The 16909-nt window shown below is 41.5% G+C and overlaps 1 protein-coding gene across 5 annotated transcripts in view; it reads right to left on the bottom strand.

Moving 5' to 3' along the window:
* The window catches only part of NRG1 (neuregulin 1), a 270328-nt gene extending 254139 nt beyond the window's left edge, over nucleotides 1-16189 (bottom strand). For 4 of the 5 annotated variants that reach the window (XM_061633626.1, XM_061633607.1, XM_061633578.1 and 1 more), the window contains exon 1: nucleotides 15531-16188. In XM_061633626.1, the coding sequence (XP_061489610.1) occupies nucleotides 15531-15687 (157 nt within the window). In that variant the 5' untranslated portion in view covers nucleotides 15688-16188. Of the gene's footprint in view, nucleotides 1-15530 lie in introns of all 5 variants that reach the window. The other variant, XM_061633615.1, reaches the window with a different exon arrangement.
* Between the last annotated feature and the right edge of the window lie 720 nt (nucleotides 16190-16909).

Raw genomic sequence — 16909 nt, 5'->3', positions numbered from 1 at the left:
ACCGATTGGGAGCAGTGACCATAGTGCTATTAAATTAAACATACATGTAAATGGCCAATTGCCAAGAAAATCCAACGCGGTCACATTTGACTTCAAAAGAGGAAACTTCACAAAAATGAGATTGGTAAAAACAAAGCTGAAAAACAAAGTCCAGAGGGTCACATCACTTGAAAATGCTTGGAAGTTGTTTAAAACACTATATTAGAAGCTCAACTGGAGTGCATACCGCAGATCAGAAAAGGTACCACCAGGGTCAAGAAGATGCCACCATGGTTAACGAGCAAAGTCAAGGAAGCTCTTAGAGGCAAAAAGTCTTCCTTCAGAAAATGGAAGTCTTGTCCGAATGAAGAAAATAAAAAGGAACACAAACTCTGGCAAAAGAAATGCAAGAAGACAATAAGGGATGCTAAAAAATAATTTGAGGAGCACATTGCTAAGAACATAAAAACCAACAACAAAAAATTCTATAAATACATTCAAACCAGGAGACCATCTAGGGAGGCGATTGGACCCTTGGATGATATGGGAGTCAAAGGTGTACTAAAGAACAACAAGGAGATTGCAGACAAGCTAAATGAATTCTTTGCATCTGTCTTCACAGTGGAAGATATAGGGCAGATCCCTGAACCTGAACTAACATTTGCAGGAAAGGATTCTGAGGAACTGAGACAAATAGTGGTGAGAGGAAGTTCTAGGCTTAATAGACAATATAAAAATGGACAAATCACCAGGCCCGGATGGCATCCACCCGAGAGTTCTCAATGTATTATTCTGTTTTGTACGTCGCCCAGAGTGGCTGGGTAACCAGCCAGATGGGCGACTAATAAATCCAAGAATAAAGAAAGAAAGAAAGAAAGAAAGAAAGAAAGAAAGAAAGAAAGAAAGAAAGAAAGAAAGAAAGAAAGAAAGAAAGAAAGAAAGAAAGAAAGAAAGAAAGAAAGAACTCAAGCGTGAAGTTGCTGATCTGCTAACTAAAATATGTAACTGGTCCCTTGGGTCCTCCTCCGTGCCTGAGGACTGGAAAGTGGCAAATGTAATGCCAATATTCAAAAAGGGATCCAGGGGGGATCCTGGAAATTACAGGCCAGTTAGCTTAACTGCTGTCCCTGGTAAACTGGTAGAAAGTATTATTAAAGCTAGATTAACTAAGCACATAGAAGAACAAGCCTTGCTGAAGCAGAGCCAGCATGGCTTCTGCAAGGAAAAGTCCTGTCTCAGTAACCTATTAGAATTCTTGAGAGTGTCAGCAAGCATATAGATAGAGGTGATCCAGTGGTCATAGTGTACTTAGACTTTCAAAAAGCTTCTGAGGTACCTCACCAAAGACTTCTGAGGAAGCTTAGCAGTCATGGAATAAGAGGAGAGGTCCTCTTGCGGATAAGGAAGGAATTGGTTAAGAAGCAGAAAGCAGAGAGTAGGAATAAACGGACAGTTCTCCCAATGGAGGGCTGTAGGAAGTGGAGTCCCTCAAGGATCGGTATTGGGACCTGTACTTTTCAACTTGTTCATGAATGACCTAGAATTAGGAGTGAGCAGTGAAGTGGCCAAGTTTGCTGACGATACTAAATTGTTCAGGGTTGTTAAAACAAAAAGGGATTGCGAAGAGCTCCAAAAAGACCTCTCCGAACAGAGTGAATAGGCAGAAAAATGGCAAATGCAATTCAATATGAACAAGTGTAAAATTATGCATATTGGAGCAAAAAATCTGAATTTCACATATACGCTCATGGGGTCTGAACTGGCAGTGACCAACCAGGAGAGAGACCTTGGGGTTGTAGTGGAAAGCACAATGAAAATGTCGACCCAGTGTGCGGCAGCTGTGAAAAAGGCAAAATCCATGCTAGGGATAATTAGGAAAGGTATTGAAAATAAAACAGCCGATATCATAATGCCGTTGTATAAATCTATGGTCCGGCCGCATTTGGAATACTATAGAGTTCTGGTCACCTCATCTTAAAAAAAGGATATTACAGAGTTGGAGAAGGTTCAGAGGAGGGCAACCAGAATGATCAAGGGGATGGAGCGACTCCCTTACGAGGAAAGGTTGCAGCATTTGGGGCTTTTTAGTTTAGAGAAAAGGCGGGTCAGAGGAGACATGATAGAAGTGTATAAAATTATGCATGGCATTGAGGAAGTGGATAGAGAAAAGTTCTTCTCCCTCTCTCATAATACTAGAACTCGTGGACATTCAAAGAAGCTGAATGTTGGAAGATTCAGGACAGACAAAAGGAAGTACTTCTTTACTCAGCGCATAGTTAAACTATGGAATTTGCTCCCACAAGATGCAGTAATGGCCACCAGCTTGGATGGCTTTAAAAGAAGATTAGACAAATTCATGGAGGACAGGGCTATCAATGGCTACTAGCCATGATGGCTGTGCTCTGCCACCCTAGTCAGAGGCAGCATGCTTCTGAAAACCAGTTGCCGGAAGCCTCAGGAGGGGAGAGTGTTCTTGCACTTGGGTCCTGCTTGCGGGCTTCCCCCAGGCACCTGGTTGGCCACTGTGAGAACAGGATGCTGGACTAGATGGGCCACTGGCCTGATCCAGCAGGCTCTTCTTACGTTCTTACTACAAGCAAACAAACATGCTTCTTTATTGCTGGGTAGGTAGAGAGCACAACTGCAAATGAAAATGAAAAGCAGAGCAAAGAAAAGTCCAAGGGATGGAGTCCAACTCTACTCATAATATAAACTTCTAATATTTCACTCTTCAAGAGTCATGTTACTATGTGTTGTTGTTGTTATGTGCCTTCAAGTCCACTACGACTTACGGCAACCCTATGAATCAGTGACCTCCAAGAGCATCTGTCATGATCCACCCTGTTCAGATTTTGTAAGTTCAGGTCTGTGGCTTCCTTGATGGAATCAATACATCTCTTGTTTGGCCTTCCTCTTTTTCTACTCCCTTCTGTTTTTCCCAGCATTATTGTCTTTTCTAATGAATCATGTCTTCTCATTATGTGTCCAAAGTATGATAACCTTAGTTTCATTATTTTAGCTTCTAGTGATAGTTCTGGTTGAATTTGTTCTAACACCCAATTATTTGTCTTTTTCGCAGTCCATGGTATCTGCAAAGCTCTCCTCCAACACCACATTTCAAAGGAGTTGATTTTTCTCTTATCTGCTTTTTTCACTGTCCAACTTTCACATCCATACATAGAGATCGGGAATACCACGGTCTGAATGATCCTGACTTTGGTGTTCAGTGATACATCTTTGCATTTGAGGACCTTTTCTAGTTCTCTCATAGCTGCCCTCCCCAGTCCTATCCTTCTTCTGATTTCTTGACTATTGTCTCCATTTTGGTTAATGACTGTGCCAAGGTGTTGATAATCCTTGACAAGTTCAATGTCCTCACTGTCAACTGTAAAGTTACATAAATCTTTTGTTGTCATCACCTTAGACTTTTTGACGTTCAGCTGTAGTCCCGCTTTTGTGCTTTCCTCTTTAACTTTCATCAGCATTAGTTTCAAATCATTACTGGTTTCTGCTAGTAGTATGGTATCGTCGGCACATCTTAAATTATTAATGTTTCTCCCTCCAATTTTCACACCTCCTTCATCTTGGTCCAATCCCGCTTTCCGTATGATATGTTCTGCGTATAGATTAAATAAATAGGATGATAAAATACACCCCTGTCTCACACCCTTTCCGATGGGGAACCAATCGGTTTCTCCATATTCTGTCCTTACAGTAGCCTCTTGTGCAGAGTATAGGTTGCGCATCAGGACAATCAAATGCTGTGGCACCCCCATTTCTTTTAAAGCATTTCATAATTTCTCATGATCTACACAGTCAAAGGCTTTGCTGTAATCTATAAAGCACAGGGTGATTTTCTTCTGAAATTCCTTGGTCCGTTCCATTATCCAACGTATGTTTGTGATGTGATCTCTGGTACCTCATCCCTTCTAAATCCAGCTTGGACGTCTGGCATTTCTCGCTCCATATATGGTAAGAGCCTTTGTGGTAGAATCTTGAGCATTATTTTACTTGCATGAGATATTAAGGCAATAGTTTGATAATTACTGCATTCTCTGGGATCCCCTTTCTTTGGAATTGGGATGTATATGCAACGCTTCCAGTCTGTGGGCTATCACAGTGGAAGATATAGGGCAGATCCCTGAACCTGAACTAACATTTGCAGGAAGGGATTCTGAGGAACTGAAACAAATAGTGGTAACGAGAGAGGAAGTTCTAAGCTTAATGGACAATATAAAAACTGACAAATCACCGGGCCCGGATGGCATCCACCCGAGAGTTCTCAAAGAACTCAAAGGTGAAATTGCTGACCTGCTAACTAAAATATGTAACTTGTCCCTTGGGTCCTCCTCCGTGCCTGAGGACTGGAAAGTGGCAAATGTAATGCCAATCTTCAAAAAGGGATCCAGAGGGGATCCCGGAAATTACAGGCCAGTTAGCTTAACTTCTGTCCCTGGAAAACTGGTAGAAAGTATAATTAAAGCTAGATTAACTAAGCACATAGAAGAACAAGCCTTGCTGAAGCAGAGCCAGCATGGCTTCTGCAAGGGAAAGTCCTGTCTCAGTAACCTATTAGAATTCTTTGAGAGTGTCAACAAGCATATAGATAGAGGTGATCCAGTGGACATAGTGTACTTAGACTTTCAAAAAGCATTTGACAAGGTACCTCACCAAAGGCTTCTGAGGAAGCTTAGCAGTCATGGAATAAGAGGAGAGGTCCTCTTGTGGATAAGGAATTGGTTAAGAAGCAGAAAGCAGAGAGTAGGAATAAACGGACAGTTCTCCCAATGGAGGGCTGTAGAAAGTGGAGTCCCTCAAGGATCGGTATTGGGACCTGTACTTTTCAACTTGTTCATGAATGACCTAGAATTAGGAGTGAGCAGTGAAGTGGCCAAGTTTGCTGACGACACTAAATTGTTCAGGGTTGTTAAAACAAAAAGGGATTGCGAAGAGCTCCAAAAAGACCTCTCGAAACTGAGTGAATGGGCGGAAAAATGGCAAATGCAATTCAATATAAACAAGTGTAAAATTATGCATATTGGAGCAAAAAATCTGAATTTCACATATACGCTCATGGGGTCTGAACTGGCGGTGACCGACCAGGAGAGAGACCTCGGGGTTGTAGTGGACAGCACGATGAAAATGTCGACCCAGTGTGCGGCAGCTGTGAAAAAGGCAAATTCCATGCTAGCGATAATTAGGAAAGGTATTGAAAATAAAACAGCCGATATCATAATGCCGTTGTATAAATCTATGGTGCGGCCGCATTTGGAATACTGTGTACAGTTCTGGTCGCCTCATCTCAAAAAGGATATTCTAGAGTTGGAAAAGGTTCAGAAGAGGGCAACCAGAATGATCAAGGGGATGGAGCGACTCCCTTACGAGGAAAGGTTGCAGCATTTGGGGCTTTTTAGTTTAGAGAAAAGGCGGGTCAGAGGAGACATGATAGAAGTGTATAAAATTATGCATGGCATTGAGGAAGTGGATAGAGAAAAGTTCTTCTCCCTCTCTCATAATACTAGAACTCGTGGACATTCAAAGAAGCTGAATGTTGGAAGATTCAGGACAGACAAAAGGAAGTACTTCTTTACTCAGCGCATAGTTAAACTATGGAATTTGCTCCCACAAGATGCAGTAATGGCCACCAGCTTGGATGGCTTTAAAAGAAGATTAGACAAATTCATGGAGGACAGGGCTATCAATGGCTACTAGCCATGATGGCTGTGCTCTGCCACCCTAGTCAGAGGCAGCATGCTTCTGAAAACCAGTTGCCGGAAGCCTCAGGAGGGGAGAGTGTTCTTGCACTCGGGTCCTGCTTGCGGGCTTTCCCCAGGCACCTGGTTGGCCACCGTGAGAACAGGATGCTGGACTAGATGGGCCACTGGCCTGATCCAGCAGGCTCTTCTTATGTTCTTATGTTTAGTTTTCCATATTTCTTGACAGAAGTTTGTCAAAATTTGGACAGATTCAGTCTCATAGCTTGTAGCAACTCTATTGGTATGCCATCTGTTCCTGGTGATTTGTTTCTTCCAAGTATTTTAAGAGCAGCTTTCACCTCACATTCTAAAATTTCTGGTCCTTCATCATACAGTTCCTCCATGAATGAATCTGTCATCCTAGCATCTCTTTTATAGAGTTCTTCAGTGTATTGCTGCTATCTTCCTTTTATTTCATCTCGGTAAGTCAGTGTGTTCCCCTGTTGATTATTCAACATCCCTACTCTTGGTTTAAATTTCCCTTTCATTTGTCTAATCTTTTGGAATAGGGCTCTTGTTCTATCCTTTTTGTTGTCCTCTTCTATTTCTATACAGTAACTACTGTAATAGTTCTCTTTGTCCCTACGTACTAGTCGCTGTATTGTTGCATTTAGGGTTCTGACCGTGTTTCTATCTCCTTTTGCTTTTGCTTTCCTTCTCTCTTTAACCATTTGAAGAGTTTCTTCAGTCATCCGCTCAGGTCTTTCTTCCTTTTTAACTAGAGGTATTGTCTTTTTGCATTCTTCCCTGATAACGTCTCTGACTTCATTCCATAGTTTTTCTGGTTCTCTGTCAACTAAGTTTAAAGCCTCAAACCTGTTCCTTATTTGATCTTTATATTCTTCTGGGATGTTATTTAAATTGTATTTTGGCGTTATGATTGCTTTGTTGGTCTTCTTTAGCTTTACTCTGATTTTATACAGGCTGGTTTTTTCAGTGTCAAGTAATTATAGTGATAATGAAAAATCCACCCTCGGTCAGGGGAAGTCCTGAATAAGCAGACTTTGCAGAGCACTTCAATATGACATTTTGTTGTGCACTCACTATCCCTTATTTTTAAATTGTTCTTGTTCTTAAAACAAACTTTCATTCTTCAAATGGCATTGTCGTTGTCCATCATGTCACATGTTATAAAGACAATTAAAAAAAAATCCTAGTGGGGGACACAGCACAGCCCCCATATGCCCCTCCCTGGCTACAAGCTTGCTTCCCAATCTACTACCACTCCCAAACACAGTAGCTTAGCAAGAGAGGGAAGAAGAAAACTTCAGTCACAAGGTAGGCCCTCTGGAAATAGTGGCTACTGCCATCTTTTACACTACATCTCTGCTTTTGCAAATGGCCCTAGAAATATTACATCAAATGTTTGGAATGTGCCCTTTATTACCATATAATCTCATATCTGAAGAAGTAGATGTAAGAGCAAGTCTTTTCAAACAGTGACATAACTACAGCATTACAAGTTATGTTTCACCGATTTCAATGAAACTCAGGTTCCATTGAACTTGAGATAGTGTCCTTTACCTATAATGTCCAAACAATTCCAAGGACTACAATAATGGTTTTATTAACCATCAACTTTGATTCATAAGTTAATTTTTTATAGAAGTTTGAAGGATGGATTCACATGACTAGCTTCTCAGTCAGCTGTGGAGAGAGCTGTGTCAAACTCAGTCTTCTTTACTACTTTATCATACATTTTAGTCCTTGGAAGTATCTGAATGGTACATAGGGAGCCACAGATGAGTAGCTGAATGCCTTTATAAATCCATATTCCAAAAAGATCTCACCATGGAACAGAATAAGAAAGGAAAGTATATGCATAAAGTGATTTTTAAAGTGATTTTTCCCTAATTGACCAAAGAAAGATGTATTTTAAGGAACAAGATTAAAGAACTTATATTTATGTTGTTAAAAGTAACCTGAAATATAACATGAAATGCAGGCACAAACAGATACACACAAAACTAAATTCATATTTAGGCATTTTGGAAATACTGAAATAAAACACATGAGGAGGGCTCAGGGAGATGTCCCCAATGCCTTTTGTGAAATGGAGGGCAACTGTCTGAAGCAAGAAGCCTCCTGTACTTACAATGGCTCCCCACATGATGTAGACTCATGGAAAATCAGAATTCTACACAGGGAGTCTACATAAGTAGAAGCAGGCTTCCCATTTCTCCAACTCATGAAGAGTGTCAGGGACGGGGGTGGTGGTGATGGACCTAGCACACATATTCCCAAAGCCCCTCTCACATATTATATTTTCAGAATGCCTGAAGGTTTTACAGTTTGATCTGATAATCAAAGTTTCACATACAATGTTTCTGCTTACCTGTATGTGAAGAAAATATATATGCACATTCATCTTAGGAAGAGAGCCTGGAATGACATGAAAACTACTGGCAAGAGGAATATAGAAGCTGGTGGCTAGAATTTTAAAGAATCCCTTTAAGCACAGAAGAACAGAACAAGCTAAAAGAAAAGGGGAATTCTACCTTAGTTAGATATAGCCGTTACTCAAGAAAGGGTATATGCAGCAAATTCCCATTTTTTTCCTGATACAACATACTGTATCCCATCCCATACAGTAGGAATATAAGGTCCTTGCGAAGTACATGAATGGAAGCAAAAGCCTTGTGTCTGTATGTGCACAGTGTTTTGCACATGCATAACGGACTGCCTGGATTACAGCATCTATCAAACACAGTACATGCCCAGATGGATGCAACAGGTATACAACTTCAAATGTAATGTTTTGAAAGTACTGTTTCATACTGTGCTGTTGCAACACAGTCTGCTCCTCTACCTGCTTTGTCTGATTTTTCCTCTTCGGTTTATTAGAATATCAGGCATTGCAATTGGAGTGTCATATTTAATCTTTCCCTCTTCCTCAAAAGGAGAGAAATATGTTTATAGTTAAAACAGGCGCAGGATTTTTTTTTTAAAAAAACCCAAGTTTACCAGTTGAGTACATTTGGCCGTGTTAGTATGACAACTCAGCATTTTTAAATAACTGATGCAACTCAGCACAAGTCTGTATTCTTCAGTTGCCTAGAAAAACATTTAATTATCTTGTATTTTGAATGGGTTTGATCCTGTGAGCTTCATACATATAAGATGTCTTACTCAACTCTGGAAGGCAGCAAATACTTAGTTGTATTCAGGAACAAGGATGCATTATATATTATACTAGATGAGTTTATTAGTATCTCTTGCTTACATGAATGTGAACTCACTTTTTAAAAAATAAAAAAATCCACTTATTTATATAGAAAATAACTTATGTACCAACACTTATGTCTGAGTTACATACATATGTAATACCTAACTACGTGCACAGTTTGGCAATACTGCAGCTGTACGTCAATCAAAATTATCTGTAGAAAGACTGATAGATCCCTTCTCACTTAACAAACTTTTCAAAATGTTTACTGACAACATACTAGGTACACTTTACAGGTAAGCTTCCCTGCAACACATCATCTTAGCATACCATGTCCTACTCCAGAGAATGATGAATAACTCACCTCTCTTCATGGCTCTGAATTTAATGTGAAGCATCATCTTCTTGGGTAACCTTAGCAGTCAATCAAATTTGGAGTAATGACATAGTTCCTACCATGCCTTTAAACTACTACACTGCATTGTAGTCACAATAGATCTAAGCTGAACTGTGTGTATGGCTAACAAAGGTTTTGGAAGCTATGCCATGAAATTAAGGATTGTTGTTGTTTTGCAGAAATAGCAAGTGTCCAGATCTGCCTCATTTGTTTCTTGCACATCACCTCAAAGTGATCAGGACTTATTTCCAAATGATGCAGGTAGAACAAAGGCTTAAATCTGCTTTTTTTTAGGTTAACAAAAATGCTACACTAACTAATCTGAAAACAGAGATTCACAAATCTCATTTATGTATGTTTTTAGCTTTAAAGGTTTTGACACTGCACTTTTCTACCTTCTGAATATAAGTAGTTGTGTGTCTTGTATGATGGTCCCTCCTCCAATACATACCATATACTATCTAAGAACCCAGACCATTTTACAAATGGTTAATTCTCTACTGCCTTGCACTTTTTAAAAACACAGAATACAAAGTTAAGAACTGCGGTTCTAAATAAACTTGCTTGCTTTCAAAACTTTGTTTTGCTACTTTGCTGCAGGGATGAGACTGTGCTGGGACCATCAAGGGGCAAGCATTTCCACCTGCCTTGCCCCCCACCCCTGCTCTTAGTGACATTTGTTTGGGGACTGTCCTTTACCAGGAAGATGAATGTTTTTGGTTTGCTGTTCCTGTTTTTTTAGCTTTTCCGTTCTTGTTAGTTTTTATTGTTAGTCTCTTAATGTTTTGATGTTTGCATGTTCTGCTTTGTACGTCGCTTAGAGTGGCTGTCAATTCAGCCAGATAAGCGACTAATAAGTCAAATAAATAAAATAAAATAAATAAAAAAATTAATTACTTAGCAGCAGCATTACAGTAGTGTCTACTGCCATCAACTGAATGTGGTATCATAGAACCTAAGAATAGTAATAAAAAATACTATCTGGAAGTACTTACAAGTTAAAAGCTTTTTTTTAACAAAAAGAATTACACATCTACCATTATTTAATACTAAAAGTATTTATTAATACACTTTTCATTAAAACAAAGGATTATAGCTTCAGGATAAAAATCTCCTTGTCCCCATTGATTTGCTTACTGCCCTGTACAATGGCATATAGGTTTCTAGTGTTGGAACTGTTAAAATATTATTAATACGAACAATTTGAGAAAATGGGGGGGATTCTACATTATCTTACAAAGATGTTCCTGAACAGAAAACTTCGTTAAAAAGTGTTCTTTATCAAAAGGCTATGGTCTGAAGGCACATGTGGCCAGCTCCCTGCTGAAGCTAAGCAGGGTCAGGTCTGCTTACTGCCTGGATAGGAGACTGCCTAGAAACCGTATGTAAGCCGTCTTGGGTTTCAATCATGAAAAAGAAAGGTGGGGTAGAAATGTAATAAATAAATAAAAAATAAAAAGTGTTCCCCAAGGTCCTCTATAATGACCATATATTGACATCATAATTACACATTCTTACTGGCACTGATATAAACAGCTTGGTCCTACTGGCTGGCAGTCTGTCTCCAACAACCCAAAATGCATTTTAGTCTACCAGTTTAAAAAAAGGTAAAGGTGTCCCCACACTTGTAGTGCGAGTCGTTGCCTTTCTTTACCCCCCAGCGTACTCATTTTACCGACCATGGATGGATGGAAGGCTGAGTGGACCTCAACCCCTTTTACCGGAGATTCGACTTCCTCCTTCCGTTGGAATCGAACTCTGGCCGTGAGCAGAGCTTCAGCTGCGTTACCACCGCTTACCACTCTGCGCCACGGAGGGTCTACCAGTTTAGGATTTACATTAATCAGAACACAAAGGTTGTTGTTTAACGTAGACTAAAGCCATGGTATTTTAAATGGTTTATTATTTGACAAAGAATAGCCCATCAAAAGTTGCTCAGAGATGGAGCGTTAGGAGCAGGCATTCAGATAGGATGGAGACATGGGCCCTATTCAGGCATTCTATTCTGTGTTAACACATGAGCAAAAAGAGGAGCTGCACTGAGTCAACTCTCCTCTAGGTGTTCATGTGTTCAAATGTGTTCTCCTGTACAGGCTTCCACACAATCTGGAACCTATGCAATTGGGTTCCAGACCACATGGAAGTCTATAGGAAAAGTGTCTCCCCCCAAATGTTTAGTCTACACACATACACCAGGGAGAGGGGTTACGGAGCACGGCCACACTCCATGCTGGTGTGTTGGTATATTAGAATGCCTAAATAGGACTTGGATTTATGGGCAAATCTATAATTTACAAAATTAAGAAGCAGCTCCTTTTGCAGTCCTACTTTTTGTTATATCATGCCCTTTTATTTTCTGTGCCTATTTGGTAGAAAAGCAATTTATAGATCTTTTAAAATACACACCATCAAATTCCCACCACATGTCTTGGTTGTGTTGAATCTACTTTTAACTGTTTTATCTTGAAAATTACAATATAATCCCCAGTGTTATGCATTATAATGATTAGGACAACAACAATTAATCAGCTTTTCATATAAATACAGTTCCCATCAAATGTATTGTTTAGTAAGCATTGCAGATTGCCATTGTCTCTTTTAAACTCCATTATCTGCAAATGAAAACAGCTTACCTTGCTAATTTTTTTTAAAGACTATAGCCAAGTTGCATGTTTCTGACTTTGCAATCCTATGCATACTTACCTTTAAGTAAGTTCCACTGAGTTTACCTTACTTCTGAGGAAACATTCAGAGGAATGGGCTGTTACACAATAAGATTTTAAGTCACACTGTGTCACAGATCCCAAGAAGCTCATGGATGGAAAGTTTCTCATCTCGTCCTGCCACCCAGCACCCCTCCACACACACATCCCACAGTATTCTTTAGCCTCCTCTGATGCCCCAATGAGACTTTTCAGGGGGGTGCAGGGTGGAGGAGGGGTCAGAAGACATTCTCTATGTTATTTAAGTTAAGTTATTTTGGAATCCACATCTATTAACTTGAAAAATTAAAAATATGCCCATTAAAAATGTATCTGCTGCTTTTGGCCTCAGAAAATACAAGATACAAACCAGAAAAATAATATTTGGCATTTATATACCACATTTCAAGTGTTCAAACTGCTTCACTTAAATTATTTCAAAAATTCTTACAACACTCCTGTATGATGAAAAAATGGAAATGGCCTGCCTTGAAGTCAATTCCGATTTATGGTGACCAGGTCTTCATGGTAAGCGGTATTCACAGGGGGATTACCATTGCCTTCCTCTGAGGCTGAGAGGCAGTGACTGGCCCAAGGTCACCCAGTGAGCTTCATGGCTGTGTGGGGATTTGAACCCTGGTCTCCCAGGTCGTAGTTCAACATTTTAACCACTACACCACACTGGCTCTCTCCTGTATAATAGGTCAGTATTATCCCCATATTGCAAATGCGGGGCTGAGACTGAGATAATAGTGTTTACTTAACTCCACCAAGGGATTTAGGTGAGATTTAAACCAGGGACTTCCCCACTCACATTCTTAACCACCACATCAGCTCTCTATCAGATTAAGGCTCTAATCCTGGGGATAATCCCACTGAACTCAGCAAAACATCTGAGTAGATATGCATAGGATTGTGCTGCAAAATTCTTTCGCTATTATCCCTTTTGAAACTTTAAAGTGACAGAGTTGTAAATCTAATAAAACAGATCACTTTACCAATCTTGTATCCCACTGGCACTGCTGAAATATCTGTTGGCTAAAATCCAAAGAATTCATAGATACTTGGGTCTGCCTTCCAAGTAAATACTTTGGCTGGATTTTTTTTATTGTTGCTTATTGTGGTGTCAGTTGGCTTGGAAGGTACTAAACCCTCACAAAAACATGTATTCTCTGGGACAGGGACAGTGCCATGCATGACTGGGCCCTTGGGCACCAGCCTGGCCTGGGCCCTTGGTGCCATAGCCCAAGCCCCCCAATACAGATGGTGCGGGCTAATAAGCTCACCTGCATGCCCCATCTACCCCTCGTTGTGTGTGAATGACATGTGCACACAGCGCACACAACATTCACTCTGACAGGAGAAGGAGATGGGGTGTGCATGTGGTTTTATTGAAGTCCATGCTGTCTGTACTGGGGGTGCCTGGGAGCTCCCTCTCTGCGATGGCAAGGTCAGGTTGCTGGACACGACACTGCCATGGATCATGGAAAATGAACACCACTCTCTCATCCTAAGGATCCCAACCTGGCTACTATCTGGCACCAGCCCTGCTCTGGGATAAGAGACTGCTGAAACTAGTAGTGTTTGCAGTAGCAGTAACAGGTGTATTGAAGTACTTATGAAAGAGCCTCATCAATGTAATATTTGCACTCCCCTAGTGAAAATCCAGTTTTAAAGCCAAATTTATATATTACTAGCAAACAGCAAGTATCAAGGCAAATAGATATAAAAGAGGAAGTCTTGATGGTTTTCACTTTAAAGTGACTTCTTCCATTCCCTGAAAAGAAACAGTGCCCTAAGTAAATGATTCCTCCTTACTCTGTAGTAATACCTTTTCACTGAAATAGTATGCCACACAACACTTTTTTTCCAGACTTAAGTGCATGCTGGAGAAAAAATTATTTTAAAAATATGAATTGCGGAATCCTTGCATGTGGATCAATGGAGCAGTACAAACAGATCAAGAATAAAAATAGTATAAAAGTGTGCACATTATGTTGTATATCCCATATGTAAGACTACACAACCTTCTCTTCTATGTTAATCCATTCTTAAGAACAATCACCATTTTGTTCCATACCAACCTGCAGTTATTAGAACCTAAACTTCAACCAAAATATGCACTGAAATGTTAACATCCACTTCTTACCCATACCAACTGGTATAAACATTGCATGCTTACAATGCACACCTTTTTGTAACTCCACGTGGTCTGCATGCATAATCACCAACCCTGATTAGACTTCACCCAGTAAAATACACAAAAAACTGAAGAAAAGTCAGAGTGGTGTAGTAGGAAGTGTTGGAAATGGAACACCCGAGTCTAAATCCCTTAGGGTGGGATATGACTAGGTCATACTCAGAGTAAATCCATTGAAATCAATGGACCTAAAATAGTAATGACCTAATCAAGTTAAGTCACTGGACTTGTTGGTCCATTAACTTCAGTGGGTCTCCTCTGAGTATGACAGTCAGATCCCACCCTGTGTTATGCTGTGTAAGCAACCTCAGCCAAGTCACCATCTCTGTCTGATCTTCCTCACAGGGCTGTTAGAACAAAAAGAGATAACCTCAAAAATGCTGTGCAGAGCTCCTAACAGGAAAGGCAGGTAGCAAATGATATAAACTCATACTCTTATCACTTTGCGAATACAGCAGGAAGGCTAAAGAACATTTTGGAATTAAGAATATGCATTAAAGTGAGTACACTAGGTATATACCAGATAGTTGAAAGATACTGAAGGGTAAAAAACAATGTTCCTTGCTCTTTGTGTCCCTGTGCAGTGCAATCCTGAGGTTGTTTGATCAAAAATAAATTTTACTGAATGCAATGGGCCTTACTCCCTTGTGAATTAGCTTAGAGTTGATAACTTTGGGGGTGCGGGGCAGAATCAGAAAAAGAGGTCTTTCTGTCCAGACATGATCCCACAATCAAAGAGAAAATTAAAGTATCAAAGCGTAAATACAGATCACCACTTATCATGGTCCCAAGCAACAAACAAGCGTGCATACTAACATGTGGATGTAGCAGCTCATTAAGTTGCTCATCTTATGTGCCCTGTCAAAGAGTGAAGAGAATATCCCCACTGCATTGATCAGGTGCAGGGTTTCTTTGCCACCTGGCAGATGAACACCTGACTTAGTGGTTATACATGAACGCCACCGCGGTAGATTATTACTCGATGAAGATATCTGTATAGTCCCAACAACAAAGGGAAAGTAGGTGGCAGCAGGAGCGCGGGACGCTCACCAGGGAACCACTGGCCTCTCCGGAAGGCGCTGCCAGACAACAGAGCCCAAAAAACTCTCTCCTTCCCTCCTTCCTTTACCGGGGCTTGTTAAGGAGGAAAAGCTGCGGGAGAGGAGAGTTAGCGCGTGGCTCATCCCTCAGAGCCCCCCACCAGTGACGGAGCTATTCCCACTCGAAGCCAACGCTACCACCTGTGTGTGCTCACAATTCAGGCACGTTCACCTCAGGAGCTGAGGGGCGCCCTCTCTCTTTTGTCTCTGTAAAAACCGCTGGGACTTACCTGGCCCGTTTTCCTCCCGAGGAACACCTTTCCTGCCGGCACCCCCTTTACCCTTCTTGCCTTTTCGCTTCTTCTCGCGACCCTCGAGCGGCGAGGACGAGGAGGCGGCGGCTGCTGACCCCCGCTCCTTACCCGTTCCCCGCGGCGACTCGCTCATGTCCAGCGCTGCTGCGCGTCACAACCTTCCCTCCTCTGGCTCCCCCTAAGTTGCCCCGGCACTGACGGAGCGACCCTCAAGCTGAGTGGCAGGATAAATAGAGAAAACTTTCGTCTCTCTTTACTGTTCCCTGCTTTTTTATGCGTTTTGGGTCCCGTCCCCCCCTTCCTTCTCGCTGCTCCTCTCGCACAGCTGCCTTCGCTGCTCTCACTCTAGCCTGGCTTCCATCCCTTCTACTGCAGCCCGTGTGAGAGAAAACTCGGGGCAGGGAGTTCTTGCCAGGTTTTTTTTTTCGGGGGAGGGAAGGAAGGAAGGAAGGGGGGGGTTCCTTTCTGCCCGCCCCAGGCACCCACACACACACCGTTTGCCGGGGACGGGAGGAGCCTAAGCAAGCCCCTGGGGGTATGAGGGTGTGGGAATGTGGGCGGGTAGGGAGGAGCAGTGGGCCGCTCGCCGAGGCAGAGAAAGTCCAACAGAGGTCGCCTCAACTGCGCCTGAAAAGCTACGCTGGGCGGGCTGAGGGGGAGGGGTTTGAAGTTAAACATGCTCGGGCTGGTGTTGAGGAAACACCTTGTCTTGACTAAAGCAGCTGACAGCTTCGTTTCCCGAGACACTCAGAAAGGTTTTTCACCCAGTGATGGGGACTGAGTGCTTCTGGGACAGGCCTCCCCAAAAACTAATCCAGAAGTACGGCAACAAACAAAAACTAGCTCAAGGCTAACACGATGTAGGCCAAGCTGTCCCCGAGATAGGAAAACTGTGTTGTAGTTGTTTCACTTCACACTGCAGGTAGGGGCTTACCTGACTGAATGTTTCTCTAAAATTACACATTCTACATAGGCATTAGAGAGAAGGTTTTGAGACTGGCTACTCTCATCTAGTTTTGTATACTATATGGCGGGGGGGGGGGGAAGTGTTGGGAAAATGAAGGGCCTCTTCCTGCATAGTAACACTATCCAGTCCACCCGCTGCTATTTAAAAGAGTTGTCTTGTCTCATCTAGTTTGGCCCTAAAGAGGAGACCTGAGAGGCATACAGTTCAGAAGAACTGCACCTTCTACCTCCTTTAGGTTAGGTCAGCAGTTCAGATGACTTGGTTTAAGGAAAGCATCGATCAGTAAACAGAATTAGAGTAACAAGATTAGATTTCCCAACATAATTTAGTGTGACCTAACAGATTGTGAGCTGTGAATTAGCAAATGGTTTTGTTTCAGAGTTCAGGC

This window comes from Rhineura floridana, chromosome 1 (genome assembly GCF_030035675.1).
Source record: "Rhineura floridana isolate rRhiFlo1 chromosome 1, rRhiFlo1.hap2, whole genome shotgun sequence".
In the NCBI taxonomy this organism is placed as follows: Eukaryota; Metazoa; Chordata; class Lepidosauria; order Squamata; family Rhineuridae; genus Rhineura; species Rhineura floridana.
The sequence above is the reverse complement of the archived record's forward strand: the minus strand, read 5'-3'. Positions and strand labels throughout refer to the sequence as shown.